This window comes from Schistocerca gregaria, chromosome X (genome assembly GCF_023897955.1).
Source record: "Schistocerca gregaria isolate iqSchGreg1 chromosome X, iqSchGreg1.2, whole genome shotgun sequence".
Lineage (NCBI taxonomy): Eukaryota > Metazoa > Arthropoda > Insecta > Orthoptera > Acrididae > Schistocerca > Schistocerca gregaria.
In genome coordinates this window covers 572,028,516-572,053,575 of record NC_064931.1, presented here as the reverse complement: position 1 = coordinate 572,053,575, position 25,060 = coordinate 572,028,516, and the positions used below count along the sequence as shown (strand labels likewise).

Below are 25,060 nucleotides of genomic sequence, written 5' to 3'. Positions count from 1 at the left end.
CGTGTTATGATGCCTCTATCGTTAACTTCCTAAGAAGAAATGAAAGGCTGAGCCCCACCAAAAGACGTAAACTCGAGCAAAGAGTAGTGTAAACATAATATTCTACATCTGATAGCTCCAAAAGTGTGTTTTGGGCTACGAATTCTGCAAAACAGTTGGAATTTGTTGGCATCAACTGAGACACGTTTCGGTGGCAGTGTAAGAAAATCGGGCAACAAAACTACATCACCTGTGCTACTACATGATAACGCACTCCGTTCATTTGAGAAACAAAACTATCCAGGTGATTGAGAGGAAAGTCATCTCTCAGGCACTTGTATTGATAGGGAAGTCCTCTCTCAAGCACTTATCCCTCGTCTAACATACACTCCTGGAAATGGAAAAAAGAACACATTGACACCGGTGTGTCAGACCCACCATACTTTCTCCGGACACTGCGAGAGGGCTGTACAAGCAATGATCACACGCACGACACAGCGGACACACCAGGAACCGCTGTGTTGGCCGTCGAATGGCGCTAGCTGCGCAGCATTTGTGCACCGCCGCCGTCAGTGTCAGCCAGTTTGCCATGGCATACGGAGCTCCATCGCAGTCTTTAACACTGGTAGCATGCCGCGACAGCGTGGACGTGAACCGTATGTGCAGTTGACGGACTTTGAGCGAGGGCGTAAAGTGGGCATGCGGGAGGCCGGGTGGACGTACCGCCGAATAGCTCAACACGTGGGGCGTGAGGTCTCCACAGTACATCGATGTTGTCGCCAGTGGTCGGCGGAAGGTGCACGTGCCCGTCGATCTGGGAGCGGACCGCAGCGACGCACGGATGCACGCCAAGACCGTAGGATCCTACGCAGTGCTGTAGGGGACCGCACCGCCACTTCCCAGCAAATTAGGGACACTGTTGCTCCTGGGGTATCGGCGAGGACCATTCGCAACCGTCTCCATGAAGCTGGGCTACGGTCCCGCACATCGTTAGGCCGTCTTCCGCTCACGCCCCAACATCGTGCAGCCCGCCTCCAGTGGTGTCGCGACAGGCGTGAATGGAGGGACGAATGGAGACGTGTCGTCTTCAGCGATGAGAGTCGCTTCTGCCTTGGTGCCAATGATGGTTGTATGCGTGTTTGGCGCCGTGCAGGTGAGCGCCACAATCAGGACTGCATACGACCATGGCACACAGGGCCGACACCCGGCATCATGGTGTGGGGAGCGATCTCCTACACTGGCCGTACACCTCTGGTGATCGTCGAGGGGACACTGAATAGTGCACGGTACATCCAAACCGTCATCGAACCCATCGTTCTACCATTCCTAGACCGGCAAGGGAACTTGCTGTTCCAACAGGACAATGCACGTCTGCATGTATCCTGTGCCACCAAATGTGCTCTAGAAGGTGTAAGTCAACTACCCTGTCCTGCAAGATCTCCGGATCTGTCCCCCATTGAGCATGTTTGGGACTGGATGAAGCGTCGTCTCACGCGGTCTGCACGTCCAGCACGAACGCTGGTCCAACTGAGGCGCCAGGTGGAAATGGCATGGCAAGCCGTTCCACAGGACTACATCCAGCATCTCTACGATCGTCTCCATGGGAGAATAGCAGCCTGCATTGCTGCGAAAGGTGGAGATACACTGTACTAGTGCCGACATTGTGCATGCTCTGTTGCCTGTGTTTATGTGCCTGTGGTTCTGTCAGTGTGATCATGTGATGTATCTGACCCCAGGAATGTGTCAATAAAGTTTCCCCTTCCTGGGACAATGAATTCACGGTGTTCTTATTTCAATTTCCAGGAGTGTATTTATGAACAGTAGAAGCAGCATTGCAGCGAACTGATCACTTATCCAAGTGCAACATAGAGTACCTGTGTAATGAGTCATTCCAGCTGCACAGCTGAGGGTATTATTTGTTAAGCAATTCATTTCAGAATTAATGTAATACCCCCACGATGATCTCTGTCGTCAAACTGTATCATTAGCAGCCTATGAATGGAGTACTATGTTGGTTAAATCGGATTTCTCAAGCTAAGGCCAAATAGAGAGAAGCGACGACGCGACAACACTATCTTTACTTAAGTAGGTATAGTCAGTGCTAAATTATGTGTGCCACCATTAACGTTACTGAAGGCAGTTTGACAGCATAACACCACAACAACTACTGACAACCCGAACAATTATCATCACGCAGTTGTGACTCGCAGCGATTACAAGTTGTTGACGTTTGTCAAGAGTAGCGGAAAGCGCCTCTGAAGTTCCATTTGCATTACGACTAGGACGGAGAGAATCCTAAATAACAGTAATAAGTCACCCAGGAAAAGAGAAGAGTACACGTATTGTCTCAACTTTTGCAGTTTGATATTACTGCAGTTCCCGATGGTTTCACACAGACGGGTTCTTTTTGCTGTCGAAATACTCATATGGGAATTATAAAAGTGTAATTTCTAGAACGCTCAACTACCTTAATAACACCTCATTCTGGATTGAATACGACTCGGAAAACGACATTAATTTGACGTTTCCATCCATCACCTGTTGTCTTACTGAATGAAGTCTGAAGTGCACGCACAGTTGTGTTGCCTACCGCATGGATTCTGTGCTGCGTTTTGGCAGCTGGCAGTCATTGCTGAATACAGACATGTGCAAATATCCTCGCTGCTCTAGGTGAACTAGTCTTTGTTGCATTTTTTCCATACCGTAATTAGCACAATAACACAAGGCTTATTCTGCTGAAGAACTTGATGCCCACAAGTTCTTAAATAAGAATCTCCTAGCAGGAGTAATGCATGAAAGGAAACAGACTTTTGGACAAAGGAGTGGACAGCTCCCTGCTTTATGCGTTTCCGATAGCGCCTACGATAAGGATCTGGTGTCATATTATGCTTCACAACCCTAAACTGTTTATTTTTTTTTTACTTCATACTAAATGAAAAGTGATGATATGAGAAGAGGAAATGACTTATATGCTCTCAGGAACTTTAGTTTTTCGTGTTTATCTTCTCACTTCGTACTAAAACAAGGGCGTTTATATGAGAAGACGAAATGAAATATACGCTTCCAAGACATAATATTTCCTTGTGTGCTACTACTGCATACATGAAAGCCCTGCAGTTAATTTTTGTATGTTGGATAAATCTTGATATCACCTCACATACCTTTGTGAGAAGGTTCCTATTTTCTTAGGATTCAAATAAAGTGGACATTTCATCACTAGTTAATATTCTGATGACTAATGCCATGATACCCGTTGCAATTGCTCCATGGCACCTGTGAGTAGAGTCTCACGTTGGTTACTATAAGAACACGCAGGCAGTGATATCCGCTCACTGCAGTCAGAGCCAAGGTGATTTCTTTCTGTTTATGGCGTAGCGTCTGCTGCAGTGTCCACGCTCGGCCAACATAAACAAATCGCGGCGTCATTAGGCTCTGCTAATCGCAGCTAACGGTGCTATGGAGTTAATACATCTTACTTAACGTAATATGCAGGACGCGGGTTGGGTAAAAATTCAGTTTGTAACCTCCCATCGTATTGAAATACTTTACAGTCATATTTGATGCAATTTTTATTGTTGGTTGTCTCTCTAATGTTAATAGTATTGATTCAGATTATGCGTGAACACACACACACACACACACACACACACACACGCGCGCGCGCGCGCGCGCGCGCGCTCACGCAGTCATTTATTTCAGTGGGGGTGACAACCACTGTGTGTTGAACAACACATGCACTAGTCAATTCCTCAGATGGCGTCAAGGAACCGCACGACCAATATGGTAGTTCTAAGTTCTAGGCGACTGATGACCTGAGAAGTTAAGTCCCATAGGGATCAGAGCCATTTTAACCGTTTTTAAATCAAATACTTGGGGTCAACCAAATACTAACACAATCCTGATCTGCTACTCTATCCACTGAACCCAAAATCCAGACACGTCAGAGTGAAATTCACCGCTACTCTGGTCACCGTCTGTTAGGTCAATGAGCTCGGCCGAAAATATTTGCTTCCAAAGGCTTCAACACCCTCTGGATCTGTCCAGTGCTGGTATCACCGAAGCCAACCAATGAAACACAAGCAAACATCAACTATGCAAGCAAAGTCAGCTTTACCCTTGGTGGTACACAACCCGGCTGTCGACAGGCGGCAGTTGGTTTTTCGGATTCTGGGGAGTCCAGGTCAGCACGGCAGAGAATATCGAAGATCTCTGGTAAATTTCCCTACCATCAGAAAATATGAATTTGAAAACTAAACGTCGATACATTGATCCAAATATGAAAACTATCTCACAAATGAAATCGACCGACAAAAAATTCTCATCCTTGCTCTTCAAGAACCGCGACTAACTGACAATGAAACCTTGCAATACGGAAACCTTTTGTATCTTCAAGAGCAAAATACAACAAAAGGTAGCGAAAAGGGCACCAGTCTTCGATATTGTATTTCTCGAACACAGATCTATCATCAACTCTATCAAAGAAACCACACCCATCAACAATCGACTTATGGCTATGCTCATTCAAAGCCCCAGTAAAAAATATACACTCATCAATGCACATGCCCCCACCAACATCGAAAATAAGAAAAACACCGTACATATCGAAAAATTCTGGAACACACTAGAAAATACTATGATCAAAATTCACCAAGATGACATGATAATACTAATGGGAGACTTCATCTCTCTATTTGGGACAGAAAAAACGTATAGAACATTCATTGGTACAAATTCAACATGCTAAAACGCTTAGACCAACTGCACAAGTCTGACTGCCATCTGCCAACAATTCAACCACAAAAGGATATCTTCCCACTTTACGAAAAAAACAGTTCCCAGCTAATATGCTTGGCTGCCAGGTGCAAGCTGCTTTCATTCGCCTTTCGAGACTCGCTGAAGGCCAGATTTTTAATTCTTTTGTAGCAGAGTTACAAGCAGGCAGATACAAACTCAATAAGGGAATCGTAAGAAAACGCTCGAGCAAAATTCATCTTGCTACTTTCGGTAACCCTTAGTGACAGAGCGAAAGCCGTAGGCTACTGCCAAATTCATCTACATCTACATCGACATTCTACATTTATACTCTGCAAGCCACCCAAAGGTGTGTGGCGGAGGGCACTTTACGTGCCACTGTCATTACCTCCCTTTTCTGTTCCAGTCGCGTATGGTTCGCGGGAAGAACGACTGTCTGAAAGCCTCCGTGCGCGCTCGAATCTCTCTAATTTTACATTCGTGATCTCCTTGGGAGGTATAAGTAGGAGGAAGCAATATACTCGATACCTCATCCAGAAACGCACCCTCTCGAAACCTGGCGAGCAAGCTACACCGCGGTGCAGAGCGCCTCTCTTGCAGAGTCTGCCACTTGAGTTAGCTAAACATCTCCGTAACGCTATCACGGTTACCAAATAACCCTGTGACGAAAAGCACCGCTCTTCTTTGGATCTTCTCTATCTCCTCCGTCAACCCCATCTGGTATGGATCCCACACTGATGAGCAATACTCAAGTATAGGTCGAACGAGTGTTTTGTAAGCCAACTCCTTTGTGATGGACTACATTTTCTAACGACTCTCCCGATGAATCTCAACCTGGTACCCGCCTTACCATCAATTAATTTTATATGATCATTTCACTTCAAATAGTTCCGCACGCATACCCCCAGATATTTTACAGTAGTAATTTCCAATCATTTGGAACCTTCCGTTCGTCTAGAGACTTGCGGTACACGGCTGTTAGAAGGGGGCTAAGTTCTTTCGCGTACTCTGTGTAGAAACGAATTGGTATCCCGTCAGGTCCATAATGTCACTTTTGTTTTCTGCCGACGTATTTTCTGTAGTTGTGGATACATAATTTATCTATGAAATGCCACATTTTCATAATACTTGCGAATGATACACCAAATGAAGTAAATACAAATCTTTACGAAGTCAAAAGTCGGTAATATCCTACTAATTCCTGTTAAAACAGGCTCAGTCATCTTACAGATACTTAACGCTTTATTAAGATAGACTGCCGTCGTGATGTTTCCGTAGTAAGCTGATTTTAATTTGTATTAGTACAGTGAATACTTTAATTGCATTTTCCATTAGTTTACTAAACGCAACAGTAATCATCAAAGCCAGATTAATCAGCAGCAGAATTTTCTTTCACGATGTCTAAAACAATCTGACAATGATAAAGTTGTTTACAAATTCTACGCCCGTAGAAACCCATTGGTTGAAACAATGTCATTAAACCAGTGTAGTTTTAAGAGTATTTTCGTCTAGAACTGAATGGCCTCGCAGGTTGATAGATCAAGAGGGTAAAATTTTACGAATATATGACGAGAGGGACAAGTGCTTGAGAGAGGATTTCCCTATAAATTCAAGTGTCAGAGACGACTTTCCTATCAATCTCCTGGATGTTGTTGACAACAAATTCCAGCTGTGTTGCACACACCCCTTGGAGCAGAATTCGTAGCCCAAAACACACTTTTGGTGCTATCAGATGTAAAATATTATGTCCACACTATTCTTTGCTCGAGTTTACGTCTTTTGGTGGGGCTCAGCCTTTCATTTCTTCTTAGGAAGTTAACGATAGAGGCATCATAACACGTCACCAGTAACAGTACTGCATAGGAATGCTCAATGAGCGATCTGATGACGTTCAATAATAGTCATTCTGTTGATTTTTGTTGTTTCGAATTAGAGCATGCAGTACTCTTACACCAGACTTCTGAACTTTGCCTGTTGAATGCAAATTTTGCATGATGGTAAAACGGTAATCTATCACATATATCAGTAGTCGAGACTCCCTTAATGTGGAAAATCATTCATGCCAGAACGGTCTTTGGCGTATTATGCCCAAAAGCACTCACTCCGAACACAGTTCAAATATTTCTAGTTGCCTCCTCTGCGTTCACCCCTCTATTATACCAAAAGTAAACGTTGTGTTTCAGATGTTACACCTTTTTCCACTGGCGACTCAATTTTACAATGCTTAACTGTAGTTCATGATTTTCAAGTATGCAAAATCCAATGCTTAACTGGAAGATGATAATTAGAACTTCAAATTCGAAAATGACAGTTGATACATACACTGACAGCGTCGCGCCGCGTCGGATTTCCGGCGGCGGGTGGCGTCTGGGTGGTGGCTGGTAGCCGCTGCAGCGCGAGGAAACGCTCGAGCGTAAGCTGTTATGATCGCGACGCAGCTACGAGCTGTCCTGCGGAATTGTTTCTGGAATACTTGTTTTTCTGGTGGGTAGAATGTTAAGCGAATTATCTTCCATGTTCAATGAGACTCATGACCTTAGACCGACATGTGGAAAAAAAAGCACTTGACGCGAACATGCGACTACAAGTTTAGAATGCACGATGATTACCACTAGACCACGGGCTCACCCACTCTGAGAACAACTCGGAAGTAGACAACACTTCCTCTTAACACTTCCGCATCTTACAGTGTTGCCACATTGTGCCGATAGTCGGACTTAAGAGTTGACAGGGGCAGTCAATTTTATTGGCCACCTTAAGTGAATGACTCGAACTTAGTCTCTGTGGCGGCTGGCCGGCGGCCAGTTTTTATGTCTAAGACTGTACATTTCCTTCTACAACATATTTTAATTGTTTTACTTATCCACAGAGTGGTGTTCTCTGCTCACTCATGCTCTCTCATTGCAATTCATCACACTAATCATGTAGCAGTTGCCACTTCTGTTCTGTACTTTTCTGGAGAAGTCCATAATTGTATTTCTCTTATTGTCTACCAAATGCTGGTGTTTCAACATTGTGGATACACATGTTTTTGTGGCTTTATTTGTGCTATGTTGAATAAACATGAGAACAATAATTACTATTTTGCTGACACCTTACCATGTGCCATTATGGTGTGTTCAATAGCATGAAATGAACATAAAGTTCTACAGAGCCATACACACTTGTGAAAGATGAAATCATCATAAGGGCAAAGCAAATTTTAAAGTTGATCTAGAATCATTTCTTCTGAACCACTCCTCCTGTTCCATAAACATACACCCCTGGAAATGGAAAAAAGAACACATTGACACCGGTGTGTCAGACCCACCATACTTGCTCCGGACACTGCAAGAGGGCTGTACGGCACAGCGGACACACCAGGACCCGCGGTGTTGGCCGTCGAATGGCGCTAGCTGCGCAGCATTTGTGCACCGCCGCCGTCAGTGTCAGCCAGTTTGCCGTGGCATACGGAGCTCCATCGCAGTCTTTAACACTGGTAGCATGCCGCGACAGCGTGGACGTGAACCGTATGTGCAGTTGACGGACTTTGAGCGAGGGCGTAAAGTGGGCATGCGGGAGGCCGGGTGGACGTACCGCCGAATTGCTCAACACGTGGGGCGTGAGGTCTCCACAGTACATCGATGTTGTCGCCAGTGGTCGGCGGAAGGTGCACGTGCCCGTCGATCTGGGAGCGGACCGCAGCGATGCACGGATGCACGCCAAGACCGTAGGATCCTACGCAGTGCTGTAGGGGACCGCACCGCCACTTCCCAGCAAATTAGGGACACTGTTGCTCCTGGGGTATCGGCGAGGACCATTCGCAACCGTCTCCATGAAGCTGGGCTACGGTCCCGCACACCGTTGGGCCGTCTTCCGCTCACGCCCCAACATCGTGCAGCCCGCCTCCAGTGGTGTCGCGACAGGTGTGAATGGAGGGACGAATGGAGACGTGTCGTCTTCAGCGATGAGAGTCGCTTCTGCCTTGGTGCCAATGATGGTCGTATGCGTGTTTGACGCCGTGCAGGTGAGCGCCACAATCAGGACCGCATATGACCGAAGCACACAGGGCCAACACCCGGCATCATGGTGTGGGGAGAGATCTCCTACACTGGCCGTACACCTCTGGTGATCGTCGAGGGGACACTGAATAGTGCACGGTACATCCAAACTGTCATCGAACCCATTGTTCTACCATTCCTAGACCGGCAAGGGAACCTGCTGTTCCAACAGGACAATGCACGTCCGCATGTATCCCGTGCCACCCAACGTGCTCTAGAAGGTGTAAGTCAACTACCCTGGCCAGCAAGATCTCCGGATTTGTCCCCCATTGAGCATGTTTGGGACTGGATGAAGCGTTGTCCCACGCGGTCTGCACGTCCAGCACGAACGCTGGTCCAACTGAGGCGCCAGGTGGAAATGGCATAGCAAGCCGTTCCACAGGACTACATCCAGCATCTCTACGATCGTCTGCATGGGAGAATAGCAGCCTGCATTGCTGCGAAAGGTGGATATACACTGTACTAGTGCCGACATTGTGCATGCTCTGTTGCCTGTGTCTATGTGCCTGTGGTTCTGTCAGTGTGATCATGTGATGTATCTGACCCCAGGAATGTGTCAATAAAGTTTCCCCTTCCTGGGACAATGAATTCACGGTGTTCTTATTTCAATTTCCAGGAGTGTATATTTAATTAAACATTGGTACAGTTGAAAAACATTTATTTTGTTCTTAAATGTATGTTTCACTTCTAACTTTAGTGACAAATACTAATACACTGCAGTAATAATATTAAACTTAACATCACCGTGCTATTTTGTACCCTGAAAATGGCCAGCATGCAACCTTATACGCCAACATTCATTCATACATGGCCTGAAAAAATAACTAACTCCACATTGTTCTGATAAAAATTGTGCAAATGATCTATGCAATATATTACTGGCTTTGGAGATCTCACATGGTTCAAATATGGTGAGATAATTCAGTATCACATGTAAAAATTAATGTGGAAGATTATAACCCTCCTGAATACAGCAATACTTGTTCTTGATGCCAAGGTTAAGTGGAAACATGACAGCAGGTTCATAGTTAAAATTCATCAGAAGCTAATTTTAAATTTTTATTTTAGAGACAATCAAAGACTGAAGAGAGTCTTTCTGGGAAACTGGCAGTACAAACTGCTACCCTTGGCAAAGAACTGTATACTGTACCACTACCTGGGAAAGTGATACCACCAAACAGTATCACAAAACTACAAGGTTATTTTGCAGTTTAGTGAATCCTTGCTACCACACAATGCTCCAGTGGAAAAGTTTATGTTTGAAATGGTTTATGGCACCTACCACTCCATGAATGGTTTCCTGTGAAATTTGAACTGCCATGAATGTGGATAAGGCACTATTTCTACGTCACACACATTAAATTGTGTGTAAACATTTTTTGAAATTTCACTTATCTTTTTGTTTTTACATGTTATACAATTCCTACAAATTTAAATGTATGGAACAGCATGAAATTTTTTCTACAAAGATTTGTAGTCCAAACTACACAATGGAAAAAGAAAAATGTTAAAATACTGTCAAATATCAGATGTTTTCTAGGATAATCTAAAATCCGTAGCACTGCTAAATGAAGTAGCATAATTTTATTGGGATTCAAACAGGTAATATACATACAAACAGATTTATAGCCAGAAGACATGGAAAAAAAAGAAAAAAAAAGGGGGGGACAGGGGGGTGCAAGAGGAAGGAGAGGTGTTAGGCATACTCTAAAAATTGAAAAGAATGAACACTGACATACCATTCACGAGATCTACTGGCCAAACAATATTTATTATGCACATACTGTAATAATACTTTAAACAATTATTATATACACTTTTTTTGCTGTACGAGTCTTTATTAAAGAAAATCCTTTATTTACATGTTAGGAAATTTAATGTCTTTTCCCCATATGCATCAGCTGAATTCTATACAAATAGCAGATTCTAATAATGTCTAAAGATGAAAAAGAGAAAGACTTCACAGTCAGATGAAGCCCTCAATCCAAAATACTTAACTCTTTAGCTTTTGTAGTCAAATAAATAATTTTATTGACATCTCATTCATCATAGTCAATCATGTATTCCAGAGTATCTGTGTTTTATGATGCTCTCCAAGCATAAACGGACAACCTAAATACATTCATCACTCATGCTCTGGTTCCTTAATGAGAACAACTTTCATTTGTACATCTTTTGTTTCCCTAGAGATGCATTCCTGGTACATGTAATATTTAAAAATTTTAGTGAAATCGTTCCATACACAGCCTTCAACAACTACTTACAACAATCTGTTCAGCACTCTATTCACACCAAGCATAACAACATGCAGGTCTCCAAAATTATTGGGGAGCAGATAGTAATTAGTAATGCAGACATGACGACAGTTACAAGATTTATCATACTTACAAACAAAAGAAAACAGTAGTCATGATTAGGGTATTAAGAACAACCTGCCTTCTCTCATTTACAGACATTCACCTATAACACAATGATAGAGAATTAATTGCATTCAAGCAAAAATTTAAATATGGTGGAGAAACAAAATCTAATAAAATGGACGTGTATAAGAAAAAAACAGCAATGGGTTAATTCTTGAGTGGCATATAAAGCAATATCCAAGTGAAAGTCTTGCACAAAAACTTGTCTCAATTCTTGAGCAAACTGAAATCACCTATTCAGTGACACTGTCAGGTTGAGACACAGAATATTCACAAAAAATCTGATATGTTAAATGCTATTTTTAAAATTTGTCAGCAACAGTTGAGGCTTTCTCTGAGCCACTTGTTAACATTAGAACAGAAGGCCACAGTATATCTTAACACCAGTATGTAGGAGAATACGGGGAAAGCAGCAGTTGCTTTGTAAAAGTTAGTGTCAATATTTAATGTATTCTTAGATAATATCCTAAATTTGTTCTTACGATTTCTTAATACCTTTCATAAAAAACCACGAAGGTAGAATTTTTTAACTCTGCAGTCACATAAAGAATAATATACAAAGCCAAGTGATACTAAGCAATGACACGACTCGCACTATGTTTATGGATATGAGAAACGTTGTTGTTCCAATATACATGTCAAATTAGAAACAAAGCAAGACACTGTTGTCCCAACAACATGTCAAATTGGAAACAAAGTACATTTTTCTTGATTTTCAAGTCTAAATTTCATACACAGACATTGTTCAAACTGCCTGATCAGTACCAGAATGTGTGATTACAGCACTGGCCATAAACTTAGAAAAGGCCAAGAGTATAAAAATAAAAATTTGTCATCCAATAGAAATGTAGGAGAAGTCAGATTATTCACAGCTTAGAACAGTTAAAAAATCTTTGTACGTCCATCCATGTGATACATAGTTACAAGGACTTTAGTTGCTCTGTATGAAATGCATGAAGGGATAGTGTGGTGTAAACCAGATATCTAAGGGCACCGGTTATTTAATACTGGTTCCTGTTATAACTGCACATGAGATTTAATTTCTCTCAATTTATGTTGGTCAAGGGACCTGGACATGGTTAATGGAATCACGAAACTGGTTGCATAACCAAATTAAATGCAAGAGACGGCTGCAGATCTTTTGATTTTCATTTCCCTTATAAAAGAAAAAAAATTGTCAGCATCATGTTACATGTGAAATTGCACTGATATTTTCAAAATTTTTTATAACAAGACTTTTGTGCACACACATTAAAACAGCTTTTGGCTGGAACTGAATGAAGTGTTTCCAAACAGCCATTATGTGGATCGTTTTCATAGAACAATGAACTCATAACAATCATACCAAGTATTTTATAATCCTGCCACATATGTAGTATGAAGATGAAGATAAAAATCCTGAGAGTGTTCACATTCACAGGAAGATTGAATGTAAGTTTCAAACAAACCAAAAGAGGTAAATAACAAATAAGATGGTAAAACACAATATGTCTGTGTACTTATTGTAAACAGAGGATTAACTGCTATGGAAATCTCTTCTGTTTTTAAATTCCATGTTTATAGAAAATTAATGTAAAATGCAATGACAAAATATTAATTTGCTGTACTTGGAAAATAATGACACCACTGTACAATGATATCCACACATAATTATGAAATTGATAACGTAGACTTGATGAAATATCAGCATGGCAAGCATTACAAACGGTAAACTGGATTTTGAAAAGGAAGTAAGCACACGACACATTAGTGAAGTAGATGACAAGAAGTTTTCAAGGATATTTACATTTGCTATAATGACGATATCCCATTTTTTGGAAATGTCTGCCTACTTTAAACAAAAGCTCTGAATATTATTCGTGGACTGCCAAACAAACTTGGGGATAAAAATTTTTCCAATAAGAACACCATTTAGATCTACACGTGTTAGAAAGTGAATTCTTCGTACACACATTTTAAAAAGGAAAAAGAATAAGTACTCCAAACCACTGGGCAAATGAAATACAACAGGCACACAAATAGTTAATTGTATAAATATTAATATGTGATATTTATTTATTATCCCAAACAAAGTTCTCACTTAAAAGGAGTAATCATCAGTATATACAATGTTTCACAGAGTGCTACATATAGCGTGAATATGAAGCGTATTTACATTTACTTACATAAGCTAAAACGTGCTGCAACACAATACATGGAATACATCAGTTTTACTCATCTAAAATTAAAGTACTCATTTTGCAAAAATTATTCTTGAGCACTGATATCTCCTTAGTTTACACAACAGAAGCATGCTCAACTGAAGTTCTACAAACACTGCTAAATTAAAAGGCAAGATAGAAAGGAATTGCTTTGGCTAAGAGTTTGGCCAGCTTTCTTCATCTGAATTCAAGTTTTATTGCACTAATAATGTCCTAGTTCCTATAAAGATATCTGTGCCTGTAAAAACATTCACACTAACCTAAACAGACATCAAAGGTTACAACTTTGTTATACACTTGGCTAACAATATAAACTACATGATTTCATATTAAGTATCAAAGCGTCTATTCCATTAGACTGTAAATCACCAAAATAGTGTACAAACAAGTATGACAAGTATTCTTGCAAAATGTATTCATAAATATCACATTCTGGCCCCAAGAGTACCTTTTGCACTAATGAGCTGTTATAACAATTTGACACTTCTCCAAATTTACAATGGTCAACAATGCAAACTACTATATTGATTAAATTACTGACTAGAAAAAAATAAGGGTAATCTTCTGACTGAAATGCTTAGTATTAAATAAATCCTCCATACCATCAATACATGGATCATTAAATCAATTATCTTTCATTTTTTGAAGTCTGGTACTAACTCAGACTTTTTACCTGCCTGAATTTCATCACAGTAATACAATTTTGTTGTATGTCATGAATCTAGTCATCATATATGTGAACCTCCAGCCTGTGGAAACCAGCAGAAAAGTTGGCTACAGTAGTGCAAAAATGGAAAACATTTTAAGAAAAGAAAATGTTTCACATAAGGAACTTAATACAACAGACCAAGTGGAATGTTTGTCTATATGTCAATACTTCCTTTGGCAATAAAAAAATACTACTGGAAAAATGACTTCCTGCACTCACCAACATTTCTCCATTTTTTTATGTTCATGCATACCATTTGACAGTAATCACTTTACAGAAAAAAAAGAGTGAAACTCAACAAAAGATGAAAAGAGTAGCATGAAGGACTAACGCATTAACAGGCAGTTAAACAATTGAAAGCAACACACACACACACACACACACACACACACACACACACACACACACACACACACAAGGTGAAACTGCAGAGAAAATGGGGTTTTACAAAAAATAGACAGATAAGTCACTCAGAAGTGGCAAAGCAGAACGGAATATGATGGACGTTGAAAATTAAATGCTGATACTTGATCGGATGCAATAGAGTACAAGACGAATGTCAGTGACCACATAAATGAATGAACCTTGTAACATCTGCATGACAGATGATATGGCACCAAGTAGATGCATTTTGTGCCTTTATTTTGTTATAGTGTGTCCAGAACATTCTTTTCTGTGTACATGCAAAAATAAAGATTCGCAAAAAGTAGACTGGGGGAATCAATCTCTCAAAAGAGAAGGTATGCAACATTATTGGTACTTAAACATAATTCCATGATTTGGTAAAACACTTGAAAATCAAAGGTAAGGTGACTGTAAGAAAAGGACAAGCAAACAAATGACAATGGAATAATAATTAAAATGAATTGAGAGAAAAAGTTGAAAAGCTGCAACGTGTATAAAATTTTCAGTAATGTAAAATTATTTTAAACTATCCTGAGGGCATGCAAGAGTAAATTCAGTTTAGAAAAAAATCAATGAACAAACAAGCTTTCCGAAAATACATATGAACAGTTAAGCATGTGCACTGATTACCAACACAGTTATTCAGTGATACACACACATAATTGGGCTTCTTACCCCATAAGAGCATGATATGCCAACTTCTGCTGTAATGAAAGCACGGGCCTGTGCTAAGCACAAGTACTCAGTAAATCCTCCAAGTCTAATGTCATCTATAAATTTGCAACCATTGCCTTCCAATACGATGCTGCTTCTTACTATTTAACACCACACATCCACATCAACAATCGATGTTGTTATCAGTGAAAACAGCAATGAACACTGTATAAAACTTTTGCTGATTCACTAAATCTTGTGACATATTAAACAGTATGCCTCTAATTATTGGAAATGCAGCAATGTCACTCTGCATTCATAATAAACTAAATAGCAAACCATGTATTACCACAGATTTTTCAATGACTAACCAAGATGACACAATTGCTTTGGCAAGAAGCACAAGCAAGAAAGCTGTTTATCCTTTGTGTCAATTAAGTAATGTTTATATCCCTCTGGAGTGCCTGCCACTCATTTGTTTGAATACAAAGTCTTTTCTCTTCTCTATAATTTGTCTGATTTCAGATTTGTCAAACAACTGGAGCTTCACCATTTGTTCCACTTCTTTAATCATTTCTTCAGTGTGAAACTCTACATATTCCAACACCGTATGAAGTTAGTTAAATTAAGTAACTTTTTTTCTCCCTTTGTGGTGCCCGTCATTCATTAGTTTGTATTCAAAGTCTTGTCTCTTCTTTACAGTTTGTCTTATTTCTGAGCTGTCAAACAACTGGAGCTCCTTGATTCACTCCAGTTCTTTTATCATTGCTACTATGAGAAACTCCACATATTCCGCCAATTTACGAGGTTAGTTTCGAAAACTTCACTTCAAAATATCAGGAGAACTGAATTACTCACACCACAACAAATGATCACCTACACATTTCCTTCCATCTATCCCCAGTTCGCTGGACCAGCACTGTCAGGAAACTTTAATGTCATGATGGTGTTTTTCCAGTTGATTGGAGATATATTGACGGAAATATGTAGCTAATCATTTGTTATGGTGTAGGTTATTCAATTCTCTTGATTTTCTGAAGTTAAGTGTTCAAAACTAACCCCAATGGCAGACTATGTGGAATTTCTCATGGTAGAAGTGATACAAGAGCTGGAGCAAATGGAGAAGCTAAAGTTGTTTGACGAATCAGAAATAAGACAAATTATAAAGAAGAGAAACTACTTTGAATAAAAACTGATGAGTGATTGGCATCACAAAGGGACGCAAAAAGTTACTTAACAAACCTCATATAACAGCAGAATATGTTGAGTTTTGGGCCAAAAAGATGATCAAAGAACTTGAACAAATGGAGAAGCTCCAGTTATTTGACAAATCTGAAATCAATATACACAACTTTGAATACAACATATCAATCGAATCACGTGTAAAACAAAAGTATTATGAACAAATATAAACATTACTACATTTTGTGAATTACTAGTTTTAATATTCACCAGCAGCTGGCACTCATTAGTTTGAATTCGAAAGTCTTTTCTCTTTTTTATTCTTTGTCTGATTTCAAATTTCTCAGATAGTTGTAGCTTCTTCATTTGCTCCAGTTCCTTTATCATTTCTTCCATGTGAAACCCCACATATTTCACCACTGTGTAATGTTGGTTTTGAACCCTTCACTTCAAAATATCAGAACTGAATTACCTACATCACAACAAATGATTAGCTATATATTTCCTTCAATAAATCCCCAATTCACCAGACCAACACTGTCGTAACATTGTGGTGTTATGACAATGCTGGTCAATGAATTGTGAAGTAAAATATCAAATTTATTTACAAGTAGTGGGCAGAGGTGTTCATTACGTGGCAACTTCTGTCTATAATTGCTAGAGCTTTCTCTTTTTTTCCAAAATAATTGTGAATGCAGGTAATAAACAAAACAGAAAACATTCGCTCCTTCTCAAAATTGCATTCAATACTATGGTGTATAGCAGTTAATGAGACATTTAGCATGCAGGGAAAGAAAATTAGGTTATAAATTATATAAAATACAGATTTAGCTCTTGAAAATTTATCTTTCACTATAATGTGAACTTTAGCAGATTTTATTATGGATTCTGAAGTATTCCTAAGTTTTTCTTTTCAACCTCCAGCACTGTTTTGTTACTGTCTAATGTCACTTTACGCCTATAATAGATTATCCAATAAATTATGAATGAATATTCAATTGCAATTAATGACAAAATTTCAGAGTGAGAATGTGCTATACCCTCCTCCAGAAATATAGATAATACTGCTCACCAAACACATTTATGGCTGAACAATATACTAAAATTATATACAGATTTTAATTCAGAATTCATTTGTATTTAGTGACTTAGTATTCTATCATTACAATCTGTTACTATTAGGGTGACTCACATTAGGCAATGTCCATTCCACTGCCAAAACTGTTTAAGACGAACACCTGTACACATATGTCTACTTTTGAATTGGTAATAAGTCACTCATTACAACTGGCACTTAATACACCTCAAGAGCCTTGCATTCACAGATGATTTTAAGGATTCCCCATGTCACACAGCAGCGTATACCAAGACACACAGGTCAAGAGTGTGTTGGTAGCAGTAGGAAACCCAACAGTTCACTCTGAACTGAATTTCAGCTACAAATGTTTACAATAATTATCAAACCCATAGAGGGATCAAAGAGGCCAGTGTATTTCTGCATAGAAACGAAGCTCAATAGGTACCTTTCTACTTGCATCAATCAATACCAATGCCCTTCATCATTATAATCATCATTTACCCATTCGCCCCTTATTTGCACCTTCCTACCTTTAATTACATTTTTGCTGGTTTCATGGTTGCATTTATGACTTAAAAAAATCAAATTTAAGATTTTCTTAATTACTGCAACATCATACAAACTTCCTTTCACCATCTTATGTAAAATTATCCTAAGCGAATGGGGAGAAAAAAAAATCCACACTCTCTACTCACAATGAACATATTTCACATCCACATGATATACTTCCCTATGTTTTGGAACTAACTTGTGGAGCAAACAACTTTGTAAATTATAATAATCCCTGTTGACATACAGTGATTAGTACAGAGTGGATTTAATTAAAACGTATCCTCCTTTATAAACTGTAGACACATCAGGTAATGTAATAATACCACTAACTGAATTAATAAGTTTGAGGTGAAAGCCTGTTAAATACTTTAATATTACTTGAGTTTTTGATCTGATGGCCACAAAAGTCAATAAATAACTCTTCACACAAATACACATACATTTGCTGGAAACTGAAAACAGCTCATCATTAACCATTAACAAAATTTTGCCTTAAATAATCAGGGCCAGATTTCTGATCATTATATGATTAAAAAGCATTCAAATGAAGCAAATTATATGCAGGAATTAACAAATAAAAACTGTGTAACATGAAATAATCATTTGAAACAGCATCAAAATTAGGAGCAAAACCTACAGGGCAGAGAACTAATAAATATTCACCAATCTGACAAGGTGTTGCCAAGAATAGAAAGCACAATCATAGATGCACCACATGTACAATTTAAATTCTTCTTAGCATTGAGAATTGATATTTATATAGGTAACAGTCAAATAGCTTACAACAGGCATGCATATGCCTCGTCTTATTTATATAATTACTCTTCAAGCTATTGTCCTATTACTAGCACAACACAAAAGTTATTAAAAGACATTTGTGAAAAAATATTTCATTTCTACAATACTATCAAAAGATAACTCAGTTTTCATCTCTTTCTATCCAAACAAACATCTTGCAACATAAAATTCTTAAGTGCTGAAAGGGACTGAGTGAAAAAACTTTATAACTACTAACTACACTGTTTCACATTACCTCAAATACACCACAGCTGCTTTAAAATCTCTCTCTCTCACTCACTCACTGACACACGCACACGTGTGTGCGTGTGCGCAAAGCCCGAAAACGTAAATATTATCTACTAACTGAGCCACATAAAATAATTATGGGCTCTGTAGATTTTATCTTAAATTTCTCATTATGGAATATACAAATGCCTTCTTACATCACTGAGACAAAAGGGAAAATAATACTCTTGACTTAAAATATTTTTAATATGAATGTATGACAGATTACTACAGTTAACAGTTAATTAATGCAAGGGTGTCTCAACGAACTGACAAGTTGTACCACATAGACAATTTTCTGTTATGAACATGAAGAAGTTGTTTTGCTACACTCATCTCATTGTGTAAGAAATTGCATTTGTATTTTTAACTCTGTTCATAAAAGTACAATTAAATATCATGTTTTATATTAAAGTAAGATTACAATAAACACCATCAAACCAATAACAGACAAAAAACTCAACTGCACACATTTGCAAGAAGCTTACCTTAAAATAAGAAGTATGTCAGAACTTGGTAAAGACATTGAGAGACATACTCTGATTCATATTTTCAAATATGTATTTGTGTTACAAATTTTGTGAGATTGAATCTACAAATACTTTAACCATTGTGAGTCTACTGTGTATATAAAATATAAATGTTTAAGAATTATACTGTATGCCGAATACAGTTTCTGTACAAATAAGAAGCTTTACATTAAAAATTATATTAAAGCTGACAACAAATATCACAAATAAATATAAAAAAGCATGTAAAAGTTTCACTGATAGATCATTCACTGAAATGCTCCAAAATACATTTCTAACATTCTCTCTCACAACTTTCTACAGAAACCACAATTCGCTTCAATTATAAGATATTTAATATCTCCTCCCCCCCCCCCCCCCCCACCCCCCCCGAAAAAAAACCCTTAATGGAGTATCAAGTCGAGCTACTATGCAGTTCTACATAATGACTTTTGAAACACTAATAAGATACTGGAAAATTCTGAGTGCAGCATAAACAGTAGATGAGTATACTTTGGACTCTGGGCAACAGCAGACACATAAATAAGATTTGGAAGTTGTAGTTAGTGCTGAAGTATGTGCATATCCCTACAAGTTCCAAATTTAATTTTTGTAAATCTCTACTCTTTCTTTGTTTTTAATTGAGACAATTAAATTCATATTGATTTGAATATTATATGAGATATGGTATTCAGACAACACAAGCCAAAATGTGCACAGTTTGATCAATGACAGCATCACATACAAAGCATCAAATGAAATTTATAACAAGGCCTTTAATGTTTGCCACATGTGAGAATGCAAAGATAATATGACAAATGAAAGGAGGAAACACGTCCTTAGGTCATAATGAACTACTTATGCCAGAGAGGGGAAGGGGGAGAGAACACGGCACATACTGCCTTTTCTACCACCACTTAAATGTTTATTTCTAGTATCAGTCTTTAAATACAGAATCACATGGGAAAAAAATGTTTATCGGCAAATACTGTATAGAAAACAAAGACAAAAGAGTTACAAGTCTCTTGTTGTCAACCACTGTCACTAAAGCATTACGTCAGCTATTAATGGCACATTATATACGAGCTATGCTTGCAGGTCATCTAAAATGAAGTAAAATACTTGGCAGTATTCCAGGAGAGCAAATTTAATTGTGGACGGTAGCAACAGAAGTGCTGTACTACACAAAATCAGCACTCCCATAGATGACTATTCTCCTGCTCAATTACACCACCAGATATTGTCATACTTGCACAAGGTACCACTAATCTCCATTTACTATTTACTGAAAGCATTGGCAGCATTTAAATACTGCACATGACGAGGAGACACTAAAGCCTTTCACGTAGAGAAAACACTGTTGTTCAAAACATCAGCTCCAGTATACAACTTCAAAACAAACTATTAACACCAAAGCATTGAGTATTGTACCTTTTTGGATGAGGTGGATGTCACAATGACAAAGACAAACAGTGTTATTTTGAAATTACCATGAATAAAACTTACTTTCTCTGGAAAGTAACTGCACAGAGCACAAAATACCTAAAAGGGTATATAATTCTGAACTTCAAAAATTATCCCCAGTTAGAACTAATTATTTGTAATAAATACTTTTTCGTCTGCTTTTAAAAGCACTAAACCAATCCAACACTGCAAATGTTCAAAAGAGAAAAATTACGTTAAAGATACTGACTAAACTTTGTCAAAAGAGCCATACAAAAAAAGAGAGAAGAAAATAACTGGCTAAAATGCATTTTGCAAAAGAATACAATGAGTGTAATGGTGCATTTCAATGAGATGTCATCACATTACTGTGACATTCATACAAGCATATAACAGAGTACAGGTGAACACACCAACTACGACAAAAAAGCACAGTAGTAGTAATGTGACAAGCATGTGACAATCAATTCTAAATTCTGTCTTTCATTAATTATACTGTCTAAGAGGACTAATACTCTCCTTTTATCTGTAGTGTTGTCATTAAAAACTGGAAACTGATATCTACTCTTTTTAGCAATGCTAGGTTTATATTTGAATGCACTGTCTTGAAGTCACAGTGCACTAAAACCAATATAAATCCAGTGGCATTCACAAAATCAGCTTTGAAAGTTTGTACTGTGTACAAAAAGGAAAAAAAAAGAAAGAAAGAAATCTATGGCAATTTTCCATAGAACAGATACTACATGACTTTTTCTTTCAGCATCACACTACACATGGATCACATTAACACATGACGTGCTTTAAGAATATCAAATTTGTCCTGTTATAACATGTAGCAGTAACAATTTTACTCACAATAACACACTGTTAATCCTAGACATCTGGACAGAAAATGAAGGTATTCATGTCATTTATTTTTCAATACATGAAACATCTATAGTCTAATAGCTGTCAGTTGTTACACTGTACAACATAGCTAAATGCTGACCATATACGTATTCGACACAATCTGATCATTACGCAGATATTAAGCATGCTGAACTGCAGCAACAACATAACTGTATTTTCTTTAAATTATAAAATATAAACCATTTTTTATTTTTATTTCTTATAAGTTTTAAATTTTTATCCAAGTGGGCTAACTGGCAAACAATGTTGTAAAGAAGTCATTTATTAATGATATGCACTATATCTCATACATGAAATATATGTACTGTTCACCAGTTATCTGTAGTCTTAAAATCATACAAAACCATGAAACAGGAACTCACTGAAAAAATGATACTGCATGACTGATGAACAAGGGTTTTAGTATACATAATTAATGTCCACAGTTAACTAATGCAGAATTCTGGCCCTGATGTATAGTAAATGGCAACAAAAGTTTTTAAAGCACTTAATTTACATTTATCACATATGATGCACACACAGATTGATAAACAAGGTGATGCAGGAATTGTTGCAGCATTGTCATGTTGACATTAAGTGAAATTACACAGCTACTTTACAATAACTGCAAACCATCTGGAATGGGCACGACTCACAAGTCCTACGTATCTCCTGCTACTATTGCTCCAACCATGATGGATAGGAAGAATTAGGAGATTTAACCTTGATGTTAAACTGTTTTAATGTAGCTTCAAGTGCCTGTTGATTTCCTGAGAAGTATGCTGATACCGCATTATGAAACAGCAAAAGCTGTTTGTGCATTACTTTGATCTGCAACAACATGAAATAATTGTTACAAATTCCAGATGGACATTTGCAATGGTATCAAAATGGGTGCAGAGATTAGCAGCAACAACTATTTGGCCTAATCTAGAAGATTTGCTGTTAGATATTAATTAAGTTGTAACTCTCATTGCAATGCTTACTATTAAAATGTTAATACAAGAAATGTTCAAAGACAGACCACAACTCACATTATAAAGAAATATGGCTCATTTTTAAAAACACTGTAATTGCTCAAATTAGTTAAAATCAATTTGTATCAATAAACTGCCAAACAAAGGAATACAAAACTGTCAATTAATGTGGATGCAAAATTTAAGCACTTCTCACTGGTTCAAAATTTCTTATGATGTCAGTAATGACTTGTATTTTGATATATTCTGATTAACATAATGCTAATGAAATTTCAATCTAATGGTTTAAACAAAAGCCCAAGTTTGACCACAACACATTCTTATCAATATATAAACTCTAGAGCATACTTGCCTTAGTAACATCAGTAGACTGCCACAGCATGTCATCACTCAGCAAATAATACACAATAACCAAATCTCTAACCTCCAATGACACACCAATTTAACTGTATATTTTTTTTCTCTATGCATGCTCTCATTTGAGATTAAAACTAATGCGATATTCTCTGTGACATGGTGTGTGAAAGCACAGGATGGTTATAATTACATGTTTGTTATGTGAGAGGGCTTCCACAAAAAACTAGTGATAACAGGGCAACCAAACTTTATGGAAGCATTTTTAAATACATGCAGAAGAAAAATAATGAATAAACCATTGAAAGAAACACATTTTAATTTCCACTGGAAAGGGTAACTTTAGTTAATTGTGTGCTTTGTTTACATTACAGGTTACAAACATTGCTTAATGTGATGAGCATCTGCATCCACAACAGCCTGGAAGTTTGTACAGATACCATTTCACAACTGTTCCCAGCACTTTTTGAATGGTGGGCACAGACTGTGTACTACCTAAAGATCACACACTGCATCCAGTATTCTCAGCCATGACAATAGTAACTTCAACAATTTGTGGTTCAACTGGCCGTTGGTTGCTTATACGAAGAATTTCCAAATCACCATTCAATTCAAACTTCCGTATCACGTTCTTCAACCACTATGTCTAAAGAGGACTTCTCCAAATTCCTCTAATGTGTCAATACTTGTGAAGAGCAGCAGCACTATTTCTGCTGTTTTATCAAACAGCCTTACAATAAAGCCCCTCTCCCCTTGTCCAGACCCATGCTGACTGTATGCAACTGTAACACACACTGACACTTGGGTTGCAACCTTATGTTGCCAGACAAGTACCAGAATTTAATGGCAGCTGGTGATACCAACACTACTAAGAACCTAAATCCTGCAGTGCACAGTCTGAACATCATTCCTATAAAGTTAGGTACCCATACTGTAAATAGTTTTCTGTCTACATTGGCTCAAGTAGTGAAAGTTTAATTATAACCACCCCGTATACATTGATGAATACAGCTTGGCCATGATAATGATTTATTACCATGAAAAATCCCTAGTTACACTGTGCTTCGGAGTCCATATTATACTGCAGCTCCTCCAATAACTGGTTAGATAATTTAGTTCAAATGTTGGATGAAAACAAGGGTATACCATTTCCAATAGGACCATGATTAGCATTTACTAAGTATCTTTCTTACAATAAGCAGTGTGAGAAAAATTGAAAAGATAACTGATACACTCAACTGAACAACACTACACACTCCACTTAAAGTTTTGTATGTCGATAATAATTCATTATTTACTTACATGTTCTACACATGACTTGCTCAATTTCTATCAAAATACTGTAGAAGGAGTCAGTTTACAGGCTATATATTCATGATTTGGTGGTGTGTATGGCTACATTGTGGTAATTTACACATTACTAAACAGAACAGAGGCCTACATTTAATACAAATTAATGTATTGGTCTTTCGAATTAGTCACATTATTCATGAAACATAAACAAATTTAATGATAAAAGTAAACATCTTTTTCTTGTACACTCAAATACCTAATTTTTAATCAAAAACACTGTCAGTTTAGATTTAAATTGTACTTTGCTACTGGCCACACACATCATGTTATTGGACAAATAATTGAAGTTTTTTGTGGCTGCCAATTGAACACTTTCCTGAGGCCAACATGAATCTCTCCATTGTTCACTGAGCAATGGTCTGTTTCAGGATAATATCCACCTGAAAGATTTGTGTTTCACCGCCATAAGTCAACACTGATAATACACACAGACTGTTGACTTTCCGTCTTAGATACATAGGGAAAATAGTTTTCAAAACTCTATGTGACATTTTTTCAA

At 38.1% G+C, this 25,060-nt stretch overlaps 1 protein-coding gene across 4 annotated transcripts in view; it reads right to left on the bottom strand.

The window, feature by feature from the left end:
• Nucleotides 1-13,228: 13,228 nt before the first annotated feature.
• The window catches only part of LOC126297816 (arfaptin-2), a 64,074-nt gene continuing 52,242 nt past the window's right edge, over nt 13,229-25,060 (bottom strand). For all 4 annotated transcript variants that reach the window (XM_049989045.1, XM_049989043.1, XM_049989044.1 and 1 more), the window contains exon 7: nt 13,229-22,708. In XM_049989045.1, the coding sequence (XP_049845002.1) occupies nt 22,556-22,708 (153 nt within the window). In that variant the 3' untranslated portion in view covers nt 13,229-22,555. The remainder of the gene's footprint in view (nt 22,709-25,060) is intronic.